This window comes from Macrobrachium rosenbergii, chromosome 48 (assembly GCF_040412425.1).
Source record: "Macrobrachium rosenbergii isolate ZJJX-2024 chromosome 48, ASM4041242v1, whole genome shotgun sequence".
Lineage (NCBI taxonomy): Eukaryota > Metazoa > Arthropoda > Malacostraca > Decapoda > Palaemonidae > Macrobrachium > Macrobrachium rosenbergii.
In genome coordinates, this window is record NC_089788.1 from 59,075,741 (window position 1) to 59,094,327 (window position 18,587).

Sequence of the window (18,587 nt, forward strand, 5' to 3'; positions counted from 1 at the left end):
CTTTTTCTATCAATTTTTTCACCAGCTGGACTTATTCGTTTTGCATTCTTTTATATGTCGATATTTAGAGAATTTTGTTGGCTTTCTCATAAAAAATAATTCATTCACCTGACATTCATAGTTTTTGGGTTACAAACGAAAAATATAAAAATAAGTAAAGATTTTTTTTTTTCGTGAAATAACTCACATTGTTTTGTATTTAGAGAGCTGGGACTCTTATTCTGACTATTCCACCATAAAATATAAACATTTAGAAAAAAGGACAGCAAAATGAACGTTGTTGGCATAAAATTTCTATTTTTGCTGAATTTTCGAAATAATTATTTTTCGCGCTCTCGAAGCGCTCCCAGACACCTCGGGGCTCATGTGCCCTCAGTGATGTGATAACTATGCAGATATGAAAGGGTTAAGTAAGGACAGGGATCGGTGCTGTTATCACCGATTTTCAGTTAGCGTCACGCTGTAGGGAACAGAACCCCCACCGATAACTGAGGACTGCCTGTATATATATATATATATATATATATATATATATATATATATATATATATATATATATATATATATATACATACACACACACAGTAATACTTAGCTCTTACGCGATTCGAGTTTGTAATTCACATACACACGAACTTTTCACTGAAACCTAACTAACTGGCATACACAATTTTTTCACAGACGCACGAAATTCTCGAGAAACCCTGCAGAAGTGGTTATGTTTAATTTTTTAAATAATTTGCAAGTTTTCATGCTTTTATGTGTAAAATCTGTATGAAAAATGCATTTCATGCTTTTGTGTAAAATCTGTATGAAAAATGCATTTCATGCTTTTATGTATAAAATCTGTATGTGTAAAATATGCATGAAAAATGCATTTCATGCTTTTGTGTAAAATCTGTATGAAAAATGCATTTCATGCTTTTATGTGTAAAATCTGTATGAAAAATGTATTATTTTTATTTCTGTACCTGCATAAACATGATGCAAAGGTAATTTCAGCACATTCAGTTAGTGTACTTTTATAAGATGTGATACCCATTTGCAAAGTTACTGCACTTTTCAAAGATGATACCCCTGCAAAAAATACTTGTTTAATGTACATTTATAAATTTTCATGCCTTTAACTGTAAAATCGATATGGAAAATTTATATTTATATTTTTGTACATAAATATCATACACGTATTATGTCCATTCGCAAAGTCTTTGTCACAAGGACTTTACATGACCTTGAGATGAGGTTGTTCAGTCACGCTCATTTGATAAAATGAATTCGTTAATGTAATATCAGAGATGTAACTAAGAGTTGTATAAGTGTCATTCTTTGAAAATTACTTTGTTAATCTCGGAGAAAGTGCTGATGCAATCTGTATGTGCATGTAATTACAGCATGCTCAGTTGGTGTACTTTTACAAGATGTGACACCCTTAGTTACTGCACTTTTCAAAGCTGATACCCCTGCAGAAAATGTATTTAATTTTTAAGTACTGTTTTATAAGTTTTCGTGTTTTTAGGCGTAAAGTCAGAATGGAAAATTTGTATTTATATATTTGCACATAAATACAATACAAAAGCAGTGCAGTACAGTTACTGTATTACAGTATATGTATCTCTCTCCCTCTCTCTCTCTTTCTCATTCATAGTTACCGCTCAAACATATTTTTACAACTTATTATTTCTCTGTATGTTATTACTTGTACAGTATATAATTTTAAATTGATTGAATTTTACCTGTGATGTACTACCTTCTACGAACATTATGTACATGTTTTCGTTATTTTATTGAACTGTACCTTTGTTATGACTGTGACGCATGAATTTTACCTAGGACGCAAAGAAAACAGCTTTTACTCTGTGAAAAAGAAAATGGCATCCCATGAATTAGGGGTAACATTAGTATACGTACACATCTACTGTAAATGCGCTATTATGAAACTGTGCAGTACTCAATTTTTACGTCAACCATTTATTTCTTTTTTAAGGGTAATAAGCTAAATTTTAAATAAAATTACACTAACTTTAGTTCATTTAAAAGTTAGCTTAATACTTTGGAAGCATGATTAGGATCATATTTAGTACTTAAACTCTAGAAATAAACATTTATTAGCATTTTTAAAGACCATGCCAAACTTACACGAAAATTCACCTTGCGCAAGGGGCTCCGGAACCTTAAGCTACGTTAACTTTAACAGAAGATGGAGTACAGTATCTCTGAAAGTGATTCTGCTGTCACTTTCTTGGCAAGCATATCTGCCTCATTCCAATTCATGCTTAGATGTGCTGCTACATAAGCAAAAATAACTTGGACTACCTGACTGACTGACTGAACATTATCTGCCTGACATCAAACTACATGCAACAGGGTCGATCGAGTCAAAAAATGTTTTCATAAAGAAGTTGAAATGCATACAGTATAAAAGTAAACAAAAGACTAGATACATCATAGAAATTTATTACAGTAATCTCTCCTTAAATTGCACTATGGCCATGACTGCACAGTTTACATTCATCATCACAGGTGTGGAATCCCTTAGAGTTTTCCCTACAGAACTTTCGAAAAGATTAATTGCCATTGATACGCATTTTATCATAGGCTATTGTTTCCATATACTGCTAAGAAGTTTTAAAGAGAGAGAGAGAGAGAGAGAGAGAGAGAGAGAGAGAGAGAGAGAGAGAGAGAGAGAGAGAGAGAGAGAGAGAGAGAGAGAGAGAGAGAGAGAGAGAGAGAGAGAGAGAGAGAGAGACTAGCTGACCAATCACTCCTCCAGGCCCGACTTGAAAACCATCATACAAGTCTGGGGATATTTTATTTTCTAACAATTAATCCAATTACTCTAAGAACAATGTGAAGGACAGAGTTGGGAAAACAGAATGCTCGTGATTCTTTTCCAACACTAAGTTTCAGTAATACCTGAAACTTACGTGAGGGTAGGTTCCAAAACCCCTTGTGTATATGATTATTTCTATAGTTTAAACCCTATGTATGACAAAATCATGCTCCCAAAGCACTTTAATTTAATTTAAGTTATCTTAATACGTAGTGTAATTCATATTTCACTACATGAGAGAGAGAGAGAGAGAGAGAGAGAGAGAGAGAGAGAGAGATGGGGTTGTCCTTATGTTAAATATCAAGAGTGAAATTATTCAAATTATTTGGAGAGAGAGAGAGAGAGAGATTATTAGAGAGAGAGAGAGAGAGAGAGAGAGAGAGAGAGAGGTAGGTTTGTTCTTAAGAGAGAAATTTTTCATGATTTATGACAGAGAGAATAACTTTGGAAAGAGAGAGAGAAGTTATTCTTACGTTATATATCAAAAGATGGAAATTCTTGATTTATGAGAGAGAGAGAGAGAGAGAGAGAGAGAGAGAGAGAGAGAGAGAGAGAGAGAGAGAGAGAGAGAGAGATTGATTGATTGATTGATTAATTGAGAGTTATCTGGCGTCACAACTACCAGGGTCACCGAACGCCGAATACTAAGTGTGATCTTTTAATTTTTATAGTATGTTATAAAAATTAAAATTAAAATTCTGCTAAAAAGAACTACATATAAATTTTATTAAAAAGGAAAAACAAAAAAAACTAGCTAAAATAAATAAATAAATATATAAAATTCTGCTAAAAAGAACTATTAATAGATTTGATCAGATAAACAGTATAACTTTAGAGAGAAAAAAAAATATATATATATACTAAGACAGCACAGCTGTCAAATATATTTGAGAAGACCAGCTTCTTTGATAAAAGAGATAACATTATTAATACACATACTTTCTCCCAACAGTTTTGCCATGTTATAATTACCACCTGCTTCACTGCTATTTGATAAAAATGATTCCTAAGTTCCACCAGACTGGGACACTCAACCAGCAAATGCCTAACAGTCAGTGGAACCAAGCAATCGTCACAGAAGGGCTCATTCTCACCATTCATCATAAAGCCGTGAGTTAAACGTGTATATGCCAATCGTAATCTACACAATACAACCTCCCACTTCCTTGGCATTAGGTCATATTTCCAAGGGTGTGTCTGACTAGTGATTTCTTTCATTTTATTGGGCCTACTCTGTCCCACTGAAGTGCCCATAATTGCTGGATGGATTTCCATATAATATGGAATGCATCACGATATGGAACAGGACATTTTCTGGGTATCAGAATTTGTGCTGCTGATTTGGCTAGCTGGTCTGCCTTTTCATTTCCTGATATGTTCACATGGGCAGGAACCCAACAAAAGAAACAATGCTTCCTCTACAATGGTGCAAGAAGATCCACTGCAAGATCTTCAACACTAAGGGATGATCAGTATTGAAGACTTCCAGGGACTCTAAGGCACTTTTAGAGTCACAAAATATTGTGTAGCCAGACACTGGGAGTATTGCAATATGTTCCAGTGCTACTAAGATGCCATACAGCTCAGCTGTAAAGTTTGAAGCAACTGAAGGAAGCGCACCTCTTCGGTTAAAAGATTCACTAAAAACTCCATAACCAACGCCAGCATTGGATTTGGAACCATCGGTAAATATAAATCTTGTATTCATATGCTCTGAAGCATGCTCTAAAAATATTGCCCTCATTTCCTCATCAGATTTATCCCTCTTTGCTCCACTGAAGTACCTGCAGAATTTCACAGCAGGTACCTTCCAGACAGGAGTAATGGGATACACACAAGGAAATGCTGGGGATTTTTCCAATATTTGTATCCTCTAAAATCTTTTTAATTCTATAGCTAAAAGGAGTAGGATACCTTGGATGATTTTCATAAAAACTGTTAAAAAAATATTTCTGTTTGCCACAGCAAAAGCCAGAGATTTGGAAAGTCTTTGCACTCTAAACCAGTATGAAAGCAATGATGACTGTGATAGAGTTCAAGGGGCATTTCTCCTGCATCGACTAGCAAACTAGATATTGGTGATGAGAAAAGCTCCTGTGGCTATACGAATACCTGAATGATGAACAGAATCTAAAATTTTTAAGTTAGATGAAGAAGCTGAAGAATATACTTCACAACCGTACGACAGCTTTGATAAAATTAAGGTTTTATGAAGCTTTAGTATAAGATTTCTACTAGCTCCCCAACTGGTGTGAGACAGCACCTTCAAGATGTGTAGAGCTTCTAGGCACTTTGCTTTGATATGTTTGATATGGGGTACCCAAGTCATTCTGCTGTCAAAAACTAGGCCTAAGAAGCGCGTTTGTTCTACACATGGGATTCTATGGCCATACAAATAGAGGTCTGGATCAGGATGTACTCCCTAATCCGGCAAAAGTGGACAGCAGTAGTCTTACTTACAGAGATTTTAAAACCCTGTTTCTCAGCCCAACTTGTTATTTTATTTATCGTTAATTGTAACTTTCTTTCGGCTACAGTCATCCGGGTGGCAGCAAAAGATATTGACAGGTCATCCACAAATAACGTCTTTAAGACCTCTTTTGGAATAACAGATGTAACACTGTCTATGGCCAGAGCAAAAAGTGTTACACTGAGAACACTGCCCTGGGGAACACCTTCTTCTTGGCACCTTTTCTCTGATAAAGTACTGCCAACTTTAACTTTAAAATACCTACGATGTAAAATGATCTGACAAATAAAGGTAATTTTTCCTCGTAGACCACTATTATGCATTGTCTTGAGAATTCCATGTCTCCAAGCAGTGTCATATGCCTTTTCTATATCAAAAAACACTGTCACGTGGTGTTGTTTGGAGGCAAATGCTTCACAGACAGAGGTTTCAAGTTGCAGTAAGATATCCAGTGTGGAGTGCATTTTTCGAAAGCCACACTGAGAAGGTGTTAAGATACTGTTGTGCTCTAAATACCACATCAGCCTTACATTTACCATTTTTTCCATTAATTTACACAAACAGCAAGTTAAGCAATATCTAGGCGGTAACTTGCTGCATAGAGAGGATCTTTTCCAGGCTTAAGAAATGGTAACATGGTTGCCAATTCCCATATGCTAGGGTAGCTGCTTTCATCCCATATTCTATTGATAATGCTGATTACAAAAAGTTTTGTGTTCCTTGAAATGTGTTTAAACATTTTATAGGAATCTCATCGGGGCCAGGGCAGTGTTCTTGCTCCTGGCTAAAGCAGAGTCAAATTCCTTTCAGAAAAAGGCATATTGTAAGATTCACTTTTTGTTTGATGAAAAATCAAGTACCTGTTGTTCTTCCATCATTCTGAAATGAAGTCCTGGGGAACTATCTGATTTTTCAGAGACTCGAGCAAAGTGTTCAGAAAATATATTACTAACTTCTGTGGCATCAGTGACATGATTATTATTTACTTTAAGTACTGGAGGAGGATTGGGTGTAAATTTACCTGAATTTTTCTTATTTTCTTCCAAATGCTGCTGACTGGTGTTCTGCTGTTAATAGAGGATACATATCCTGCCCATGATTGTCTTCTGGCAGCTTTCATAGCTTTTGAAATCGTGCCCTACACTGTTTTATAAGTGATGACATTATCCACAGTGCGATGTCTCACGGCACCTGGTCAATGATGACCTTGTAGCTCGATGCAGCAGCCTTAATTCTTCTGACCACCATGGAACTGGCGTCTCCTGAAAAGTCCTTTAGTTCGAGGAATTGAATGTAAGCCAGCAGTATGGAAAGTTCCATTGAGGAGATCGATGGCATCACCTACACTTGGGAAATCTTTGGCATCCCCTTCCAGCTCGCTCAAATCTTGAATTTTTTCCAATTTGCTTTCCCTAAGCACCATCGTGGTGATCTTGGGATAGGTGGATCATCATTGGTGCTGATTATAATTGGAGAATGGTCACTGGTATGCCAGTCATCACTTGTTCTCAACTAAAATCAACACTGCAATTAGAGCTACAAATTGAAAGGTCAATGCAGGAGACAGTACCAGTCTGAATGTGATAATGGGTAGGTTCTCCAGTATTAAGAAGGCCTATATCTTCATTTTCTCGATAGATGCCATCATATTCCCTTTTGGTTTGATGTTACATCTCCCCACAATGGATGTCTGCTGTTGAAGTCACCAAGAAGAAGAAATGGCTCTGGTAGCTGCCACATTAAGGATATTAAGTCCTCTCGGGAGACATGACTATTGGGTGGAATGTAAAGGGAACATATGGTATACTGCCTTCTTAAATTAATCCATTACAGCCACAGCTTGAAGTGGAGTGTTTAGTTTTACTTTGTAGTGTGGAGTATCTCGACGGATGTAGATGAGGATCCACCGTGATTTCCCACTTCCAAATCAAATTCAGTTCTGAAGTGAACATATTCCCTAGGACAAGGGGTATATTCACCTAGCATGGTCTCTTGCAAACATACCCCAACAGGAGAATGCTCATAGAGCAAAAGCTTCACTTCCTCATACTTTGCTTGGAGTCCCTGACAGTTCCACTGAATTATAGAAGTGAATTTATTTCTGTCTGGGACCATCAGTATGGTTCCTTTTACAAGATTGGGAGGGTTCTTTTTTTCTATTTGGGAGGACAATTTAATGGGCAGTTTTGTTGGCTTCTTGGGGAATAACCACCTTGAAAGAGCCAACATCCTTTCCTTCAGTGTCTTTGACACTGAGCAGTTTTGTTTCTTTTCTCTCTGTCTCAATCAGGACAGAGAGAGCAGAGGTGTTCTCTAAAGAGACCTCCTCAACTGTCTTGCTATTGCTGGCAGTAGCCAGCTCTGCCTTTAAAGAGGCAGAAGCACCAGCAGGACTGGCGCTGGGGACCAGCATCTGCTGGTTTGTCCTCCAAAGAGGAGTTGGCACCAACAGAAGCTGGCACCGGGCCAGCGAGTGCTGGCCTCGCCTCCAAAGAGGCAGATGGTGGAGGGTGTGTCTCAACTGACACTTCAATTTTTTCTTAGCTCTAAGTTGACGTCTTCCTTGTTGGTTCTACTGAACCTTGTCTTCGCATTACCATCGTCAATAGATTCTGATGAATCTGTTAGGCGTCTTTTCAGCGATTCTTTTTTGACTCTACCTTTGTGCTTCTTATTACTTTATTTGTCTCTTTCTGTTGGTTTCTAGGTTTTGCTACTACTGAGGCAAAACTTAGACCAGGTCTTACAATCTTAGCTTTGCTCTCTCTCTTGCTTCCTTAAAAGTTATCCTTTCCATCACTCTTAATGCCTGAATTTCTTTTTCAAATAAATATATATCACACTGTTGAGATGATGATGCATGTCCCCTCACCACAGTGAACACATTTAGGTTCCCTTGTGCACATACCATGCTCATCATCTCCACAGTTGACACAAACCATGCAGGATTTTCTTGTATTTTCGACCAGGCACGTCTGAAGGGTGTGTCCAAAACGTTGGCAGTGAAACATCTTCTGGGCCTCGGGATGTACTGTTTTATTTTTGTATCTATGCCAGGCTGCAGAGACATACTCTGGGAGTCTTAACGTATTGAATGTCAATATCAAGGTAGGTTGAGGTATCCGATCTCTATCCACCTTCTTTGTGATCCTGTTCACCTTAATTACACCCTGATCTTTCAATTCATTTGAAAGTTTCTCCTCAGAGAAACCCATTAGTTGAGGGCATAAATCAAACCCTTGCTGCAGTTCAAGCTGGAGTGGGAGTGCACTCCACCATTACTCCCGCAAGGGCCGACAAACTCATCAGCTTCATGCTTTCCTCTGGGGAGATACTCTCTACCAGGAGCATATTACTGTTCTGAGGGGATATTTTCGGTTGTCTGCCACAACATTTTACAATTTCCTGTTTACCTCAAAAATATCAATATTGTCACCATTGAGCTTCAAATTTAAATATTTTTCGTATGAGTTGGGTACAAAGACCCCAGGAACTATTTCATACTTCTTGCTTTTCTTTATTGCAAATGGTTCCAGAGTGACAATACTGGAACCAGATGCTTTTTGTTGGGGATTCTGGCTGTATTCCTTCTTGCCTGGCATTGGGTCGTCAACCGTGTCAGATTGTCACTTGGCCCAGGGTACTAATTTCAACATGGGACCTTCCATGAAAAAAATTGGTAGAAAAAAAAAAAAAAAAAAAAAAAAAAACACTGCTGGTGAACACTGAAGAGGCACCATTGACTTTCATGGGGCCCTATTCTCAGCTAACGACACCAGTAGGAACTGACTCCCAGATGTCCACCCTTACCCTACCCAAAAGGGATAGCACCAACATACCAGAGAGGCACAAGTGTAAGCCTAACCTGCTTGTTGGGACCGAGACTATTACTAGAATACAATCATCCCCACTCTGACTATGTTGGTGGGCATACCGGAAAATATGCCAGAGTCCTACCCTAATAACAGCCCACCCCTGGAATCCACGGGCTGATCTCAGGGATAGTTCCGCCTTCAGGGTGTCAATATGACATCATACTAACACCCTTCTGGTCCAAACATCATCGGATTGGGTGGCGCTCCCAATCACAGTTCCCACATTTAGCTTTGAACATGAACCCCAATCCAGGTATGATGCCCTTTCCTTTCACACAGACAGGAATTTTAATGAAGGTGGAAATATCCACACTATGTAAACCAAAAGAGTTAGAAAATATACATATATATACAGTACATATATATACATATATACATATACATACACATATACACATACATACACACATACATATACATATATAGAAGCGGTAGTCATAGCGGGTGGATAGGAAGATGGAAGAGAATTGAAAAATAAGCTGGAGGAAGAAGTAAAAAAGGAGTAGAAGAAAAAGAGGACAGAGAGAGACATTTAGATTCAAACGGGGAATGCTTTCCCTTGTTCGAAACCCCCTTGCCCGTCGCAAATCTACAGCATGAGAAAGAATATTCCATGGTGGAGCCATGCGACTACGTCACGGCAGTCTCTCATTAAGGGGGAGAGAGAGAGAGAGAGAGAGAGAATGTTTACATGAATAACTGTTCTGTGATTTTGATTGATTTTACTGTATTTTAATGTAAAGTATGCAAGCATCATATAGTATTATGTACATAAATAAAAATAATACAAATTTTTCATACCAATTTTGTTCATAAAAGCATGACAACTTATAAATTAATTCAAAAATTAAACATAACCACTTCTGCAGGGTTTCTTGAGGATTTTGCAAATGTCGCAAGTACATACATGGAAAGCCTGCATCACAGACTTGTATCAGGTTATTCTATGTAAAAAGGTGAGCTGCTGTTCATCTTTTGTGGTTAGTTTGCTCATTGTCACCCTTTTTACATTACCTGTACACAATGTCTGTTATGCAAATACTGTACACCTGCACTCATTCATTTTATACACTACAGTCTTTTTCAAGTTAATGTACAATTACATAGGCTATCCACCTAGCCAAGGTGAGGCTAGATTATTAACTAATCTGATAAAAGTTAGCAGGTAATCAATCATCACAGAAAAGCTTGCATCGTCTGTTCATTTCCTAACAACGGCCTAACCTTGAATAGCAAATATAATAGAGACGAGACATTACGCAATATTTCCAAGGGTGTATGCTAAAAGTAAAGTAATACCTTCCATTTTGTTATGACCAGGTTCACATCATTGTTTCTGCAATGGATTATAAGGGTTTTGAAATAATCATACGTTATGATACTACATCCCTTGCAATTTCTAAATAAATGCAGACTGTTTTACTCCAGAGAGAATTATCTCTGCAGCATATTAATATCCCAGAGGCAATTGATAGTTAAGATGGTTCTGGAAACTACAATTTTTCTTGCAATTGATAGTTAAGATGGTTCTGGAAACTACAATTTTTCTTACAGAGTATAAGCCAGGTTCCAGAGAAATCTTGCCAACCATTTCCACTTTTTCTTGTTTACATTACATTAATTCAAATCAACCAAGCAATATTTCTGGAACGTCCATCCAATACTACTAACTCTTTGATTTAATTAATCTGATTTGTGACAATTTACCTATAAAGCCAAGTACTGAGGTGTTTTAAGCCAATCAGCACTGACGACAGTGAAAAGCGTTAGTTAGAGTGGGTGGACAGCTAAATAGAGGAAAGGTAGCAGAAATGGAGGTAGGGTAAAAGAATAAAAAGTGGATGCATCCAGAGGCTGAAGGTACGCTGCAAACAACCTTTAACCCCTTCGGTACCGTGACATTTCTACGACGTCATAGAGGGTGCAGTGACGCTACCTAGGACATATATATGTCGTCATAACTTCATAACGCTAAAGGGAATACTTGTAGTGCTGGCTTATGTCTCCTATTTATTTTTGCAGGTGTAGGTAGGCTGTACTAACCAACACTAAGCTCCCTAAGTTCTTCGTTGAAGGGGTGGATAGAGCAGTCGCCTGGCACGCTGTTGGCCCAGCGTTTGACTCTCCTACCGGCTAATGAAGAATTAGAGGAATTTATTTCTGGTGATAGAAATTCATTTCTCGTCATACTGTGGTTCGGATCCCATAATAAGCTGTAGGTCCCATTGCTAGGTAACCAGTTGGTTCTTAACCATGTAAAATAAATCTAATCCTTCGGGCCAGCCCTAGGAGAGCTGTTAATCAGCCCAGTGGTCTGGTTAAACTAAGATATACTTAACACTAAGCTCCTCCTACTTTTTTTTCAGCCACTCATGCACATTCTTGGCTGTGACATCACAGCTTTCTCATCATCAGTTTATGCAGTCATGCTCAAGTTCACGTGTCTGTTTTTTTCATGATTTTCTTCATTTTACCTTCGTTTTCACAGCAAAAAGCATGAGTGAAAGCAGTGATATTTCTTCCAAGGAATATGTTCCTTCTGAGGAAGAATATGAGAGCAGTGACGAGCTCTCAAGTGATGAAATAAGTGGTGATGAAGTTGAAGAATGAGAGGTGGACGGTGGCTGGACCTATGTTTTACCAACATATTTGAGGTTTGTCGCCCAGCAATGATGCCAGACTTTCATGATGACTTTTCAGGGTTAAATCCAGCGTTTGGGGATGCACCTTTCCTTACGCCTGGGATGCATATAAATTTTTTTTATGATAAAGTGATGAAAACTCTTTGCTCATGGGCTAATGAGAAAGCTGCATTATTTTTTCTAAGAAAATCCCCAGAAAAAGGGAAAATTCACGGGTTGATATGGCGAGAGGTAAAAAGAGGGGATATGTGTGTGTTTTATTGTTTGATTTTGGCTATATATATATATATATATATATATATATATATATATATATATATATATATATATATATATATATATATATATATATATATATATATAAAATATATCAGTGAATAGAGAAAAATGTTTTTTAGTAGAAATATCCTATTTCCATTTGGGTGGTCTGAAGGACCATAACGCATAACAAATTTCCCAGTCTGTCAAACAAGTCTCCAACCATATCTTCAAGAACACACCAGCACTAACGAGGCGCTAAGAGAAATTGCATCTGGCCGTGCCTTGAAATCCACGAGGGTCCTGCGAGAAGGAACCTTATGGTTAGTAAGAGTGTGGGGAAAACCTCAACCCCCTTGACTTGAGGATAGCCCAAGAGGAAATAAGCCACGCCCACAGGTCAAGCCTAGATGTTTTGGCCAATCAAATGCCATCAGTACCAAAGACCTAGGGACATCCTACAAGGAGCAAATACCCAATAATCAACAGAATTCCTTAAAACACACCTCCAAAAGTTGGAATGAAGCAAGTGGAGGAGGTGCCTCAGAAAAGCAGTACCTGCCCAGAATATGACGTCATGGTTGACACAAGGGAAAATGGGAGATATAAGGACAGGCATACAGGAAAGGAGACACAGAAAAAGGTGGGAGAAAAAGAGAGAGACAGAGAAAAGTCGCGGAGAAAAAAGAGAGACAGAGAAAAGCCGCAGAGTGGGAAGATAGAGAGAGAGAACTATTCCGAAGTGTGGGAAGCAGAAAAGACAGAAAGAGAAGAAGTGTGTTAGTGAAGAAAGACTCTCTCAAACAATAGTCCCGTAATCTAATTCGTTAAATCTCTGAAACCATTATTTCAAAGTCTGAAACCATTATCTTAGAGTCTCGAACCATTAAGAAAACAGTTAAGAACTATAGGTGGAACTGTAAGACAAAAATCACAAATAAAGAAGAAACGGGAACAATTAATCATTTCCCTTTAACCTCGGTAATTTACAATTTAATAACTGTTTTAAAAGAGCCACTTGTTCCTACTTACAATAATTACCACACGCCCTCATGGGACGCTTACCTTAGTGTTGGGCCCTTGAAGGAAAGAAACAAGGGTCCGACAACATATATATATATATTATATATATATATATATATATATATATATATATATATATATATATATATATATATATATATATATATATATATATATATATATATATATATATATATATATATATATATATATATATATATATATATATATATATATATATATATATATATATATATATATATATATATATATATATACATACATATACATATACATTATATATATATATATATATATATATATATATATATATATATATATATATATATATATATATATATATATATATATATATATATATATATATATATATATATATATAGGTAGTCGTCGACTTACGGCGGCATTAGGTTCTGACAGAGCGATGAGGAAGTCGATCTCGTCGTAAGTAGACCAACCACATATGTACATGTATTCTGTACCTACCGTATATTATCCATCATATATCCTAAGTATGACTAGCCTACATATACATTTTATATTATCCAAAAAATGTGCATGTATAGTACCTATTTTTACGTTTAGCATATGAAATCTTATCATGCTTGAACTCCTTGATTAATACTTACTTTTATTACTGTATTTAACATTTTTATTGTAGGCAATCAAACCATCTGTCTGGTCTGTTTACATTTTCTTATCCGCCATTTGCATTGCCAATCGGCTACACGTATGACGTATTATTTACTTTTGTTTATTTATAGGTTTGAATTAAATACATACCGTATTTGTTGGCGTATAAGACGCACTTTTTTAACAAAAAAATGGCCTAAAAATCCCCCTCGTCCTCTGTACATAATGTAGGCTCAAAATTTAGAATTTTGGCGAAATTATACATGAAACGTCACGTAGATGTTGTAGCCTAGCGTAAAATTCGGTGTTATCCTAATAACCTATTAAAAAACAAAGTTTATTATAATTATTTATCATTATCACACTTACCATCACCGCAATTACTACTGCTAGTATTATAATCAATATCTATGTTGTTATTATCGATACTTTCATTAAAATGTTAATATCATTATCGTTGTCTACAGCGGATCGCCGCATTCCACATTTATAGATATAAACAGTACGTGTGCTGCCACCTATTGGTGATTATCTCGAGAGCTTTACGGATAACAAGGCTTCGTTCAGTTGGTAGTTGGCAATTCCTGCTAACATTCTCTTTCGCATAACAACATGGCCCGATCAATTGGTGGTTGACAATTCCTGCTACCATTCTCTTTAGGCATAATAACAAGGCCGTTGAGTTGATACTTCATAACTCGTGCTAGCATTCTCTTTTAAGAATAATAACATGGCTTTGTTCAGTTGCTCACGAGACTCGAGCTGTTACATAGGAAACATTTTTATTTATTGAATTTTACCCCTTGATTGCATACTTTTATAATATACAATGGATATATATAACATATATTACCGTGTAGGTAACATCTTTATTAATGTTTTTGTTGATTCTGGCGGTAAGAAACAATGTTTACAAATGAATGTGTTGCGATCTATTGGTAAACCTATGAGGTAGCTTTCAGCAGCAGGCGAAACATTCGATCGTAGTAAATGGCTGATTGTATAATACATATTTTGATAAATATAAATATGGTAAATAACTTCTTTATTAATGTTTTTGTTGATTCTGTTGGTAAGAAACAATATGCATATGATAACCTAATACTACAGTTTTTACTTACCAAAATCATATGAGCATAGGCTAGGAAACCTTATTTTTTTCCCTCAGTGTCCTGCTGAAATTGGGGTGCGTCCTATGCAGACATGCGTATTATAAGCCATCACATACGGTAATTTGTTATTACATTTGATTTATTTGCAAAAAATAGAAATACAAAATACATTACAAAAATATGAATCTTTTACCATTTTGAACGACACAAACACACTATGCTGCGAAAGCTGAGCATCTCTCGGATATGAGCGCTCTGCGGTAGCGGAAAAAAAGTATCGTAAATGCGGCTCGTATTTTAGCAAAATATAAAATTAAATATTATTATATATATTATATTGTCGTAGCAACTTATCGTAAAAAATAAGTAAGTCGATTAAGTAAATAAGTCGACTATATATATATATACCTATATATATATATATATATATATATATATATATATATATATATATATATATATATATATATATATATATATATATATATATATATATATGCGCATGTATATACACGTGTGTATATTTTGAATTCATGTTCATTTCCATTAACCATAAAGCGCCGACTGGACGTATCATATGTCGACTAAAATTGTCTGTTGGGTGCAGTGGGCGTACCGCACGTCGACTACAAAAATTTCAACCTTGACCAAACTTTGACTCGACCGAAATGGTCGAAAAACGCAATTGTAAGCTAAAACTCTTACATTCTAGTAATATTCAATCATTTACCTTCATTTTGCAACAAATTGGAAGTCTCTAGCTCAATATTCAATTTATGGTGATTTTTTGAAAGAAACTTTTTCCTTACGCCAGCTGCTGTAACTTTCGCCAAAAATTTCAGAAATTCTTTCGTCATTTTGTCGTAAGTTTTGCACTGTTTTATATTAGCCATTACATAAAGTTTTATATATGGAAATGTGCGCAATTTTGGTAAAAAAAAATGCAATTGTAAGCTAAAACTCTTACATTCTAGTAATATTCAATCATTTACCTTCTTTTTGTAACAAATTGGAAGTCTCTAGCTCAATATTTCAATTTATGGTGATTTTTTGAAAGAAACTTTTTCCTTACGCCCGCGCGGTAACTCGGCCGAAAATTTCAGAAATTCTTTCGTCATTTTGTCGTAAGTTTTGCACTGTTTTATATTAGCCGTTACATAAAGTTTTATATATGGAAATGTGCGCAATTTTGGTAAAAAAATGCAATTGTAAGCTAAAACTCTTACATTCTAGTAATATTCAATCATGTACCTTCATTTTGCAACAAACTGGAAGTCTCTAGCACAATATTTCGTTTTATGGTGAATTTCTGAAAAAAAAAAAACTTTTTCCTTACGTCTGCGCACGGTAACTCGGCCGAACATCTCAGAAATTCTTTCGTCATTTTGTCATAATGTTTGCATCGTTTTACATTAGTCGTTACATAAACTTTTATATATGAAAATATGTGCAATTTCATGTAGAATACAACATAAAATAGCTCATGGTTGTAGCTTTTATCAGTTTTGAAATATTTTCACATAAATCACGATAACTGCCAAAATTTCAACCTTCGGTCAACTTTAACTCGACCGAAATGGTCGAAAAACGCAATTGTAAGCTAAAACGCTTACATTCTAGTAATATTCAATCATTTACCTCCATTTTGCAATAAATTGGAAGTCTCTAGCACAATATTTCGATTTATGGTGAATTTTTGAAAAAACATTTTCCTTACATCTCTTGCCGTAACTTCGACGAACATCTCAGAAATTCTTTAAATCACGTTGTCGTAATGTTTGCACCGTTTTATATTAGTCGTTACATAAACTTTTAGATATGAAAATGTGCGCAATTTCATGTACAATACAACAGAAAATAACTCATGGTTGTAGCTTTTATCAGTTTTGAAATATTTTCATATAAATCACGATAAATAGAGAAAATTCGACTTTCGGTCAACCTTAACTCGACCGAAATGGTCGAAAACTGCAATTGTAAGCTAAAACACTTACATTCTAGTAATATTCAATCAATTAGCTCCATTTTTCAACAAACGGGAAGTCTCTAGCACAATATTTCAATTTATGGTGAATTTTTGAAAAAAAAATTTTTTTACGTCCGCACGTTACGAATTCATGCATCATTTTGTGATAATATTTTCTCTGTGTTGCTTTGATCGTTTTACAATTTGTTATATTCCAAAACCATCGCAATTTAGTGTACAATACAAAGAAAAAAAAAAACAACTTGTTAGCTTTAACCGTTTTGCTCACTGCGCGATTTGTATAAAATTATATATGAAAAATTTTTTTTTGCGCTGTCATATATTTCAATATTTATATATGATATTTTTTTTTATTTCTGATGGTTGCATACTAAACTTCAGGCAATGACAAAAAAAGGAGCCAAAAATGAACTCTTAATCTTAAAAACTAAGCGTGCTGTGATTTTTTGAAAAAAACTTTTTTTCCGCTTCGGCGCTAACTCCCGAACTCCGCCGGCATACGGGAGACGTTTTTGTAAATAGAGGCTCGGCGTTTAAGGGTTAATATACAAAGTAGAATGGATGCTATTAAAACCTTTTCTTTCATGGTTATACGGACTCTAGGGTAAGTTGGGAAAATGCAGGATACAGCATCTCGCCTATTATGCATCATGCAGTACCGAAGGGGTTAATAATGCCTACAGTGCATCAACGTGAGATGCACCGACAGCACTATCCCCCCTAGAGGGACTAGGACTTTGAGACTACAGTATTGTTGTGGTCTCTTCCAGCTTCACTATCTTCAGTTAGATCAAATGAGTCAAAACAATCACTTCACTGAAGCAGTAAAATCTATACTCCAAATTTCATAGCAATCCCAGTTAAGCATTCCAGTCAAAATTTTTACCGTATTAACCGCTTTTAGTAAAACAGATGACAAATATTATACTAATACCAAACATCTACTATTTCCTTGGACCTAAGCTCAGTATTATAATATATTTTCCCACTAAAACCTCTGATGACAAAAAACATCATTAGACTTAATGATATATGCATGTGGTCATAATATCAAATAAAACAAAATATGACCTACCTATTAAGGCATAAGCGAGGCAAAAGTAGAGGGAAAAATTTTTCTCTTGCTGATGGAGGAAGTGATAGTAGAAACTTCCTTGAAGCCACTGATGCTGCTAGACGGACCTAAAATAAAACACTCGGTTATCCAATGATGCTGCTAGACGTACCTAAAATAAAACATTCGGTTATCCAATGAACAATTGTGCACTTTGGAGTTATTTTCACAATAAACCCAATACTTATGATGAGTCTATTTCCTGGCGAAAACAACATCCCAGACATGCCAGTTCCTCTTAAATTAAAAAAAAAAGACCAATCTCATCCCTGCATACACTGGCATATCTGTAAGAGCACACATCTGAATCAGTATTTGTGCATCCCACCACTTCCCTTCTCATGTTCCTTCTTAAAACATTTCTTTTGTATTTCTTGAATTGTGACTGTTTTCGTTTGTGATGGTGATTAACATAATTTCCTTTGGTTTCAGAGGCAGAAGTGATAACTACCTAATATCAATAGCTTCCTTTGGGACCTATGTAAACTTGAAATTAATTTTAATATGTATGCCTGGGTTTTTTTGTTTACTCAAGGGAAGAACTACTGCAAATACACTTATAATATTAGGTACTTTGTTAATTTATGTTGTAGTTTCACTGCTATTTCATCTCACTTTGGGC

General features: G+C 35.9%; 1 protein-coding gene and 1 long non-coding RNA gene across 6 annotated transcripts in view; one reads left to right on the forward strand and one right to left on the reverse strand.

Annotated features, from left to right (window-relative positions):
• The window catches only part of LOC136831432 (uncharacterized), a 108,475-nt gene that overhangs the window by 88,016 nt on the left and 1,872 nt on the right, over positions 1-18,587 (forward strand). The gene's annotated exons all lie outside the window — the stretch shown is intronic.
• LOC136831429 (uncharacterized) overlaps positions 1-18,587 on the reverse strand; it is a 148,424-nt gene that overhangs the window by 54,150 nt on the left and 75,687 nt on the right. For all 5 annotated transcript variants that reach the window (XM_067091884.1, XM_067091882.1, XM_067091880.1 and 2 more), the window contains one exon: positions 17,927-18,033. In XM_067091884.1, coding sequence (XP_066947985.1) covers positions 17,927-18,033 — 107 coding nt within the window. The remainder of the gene's footprint in view (positions 1-17,926; positions 18,034-18,587) is intronic.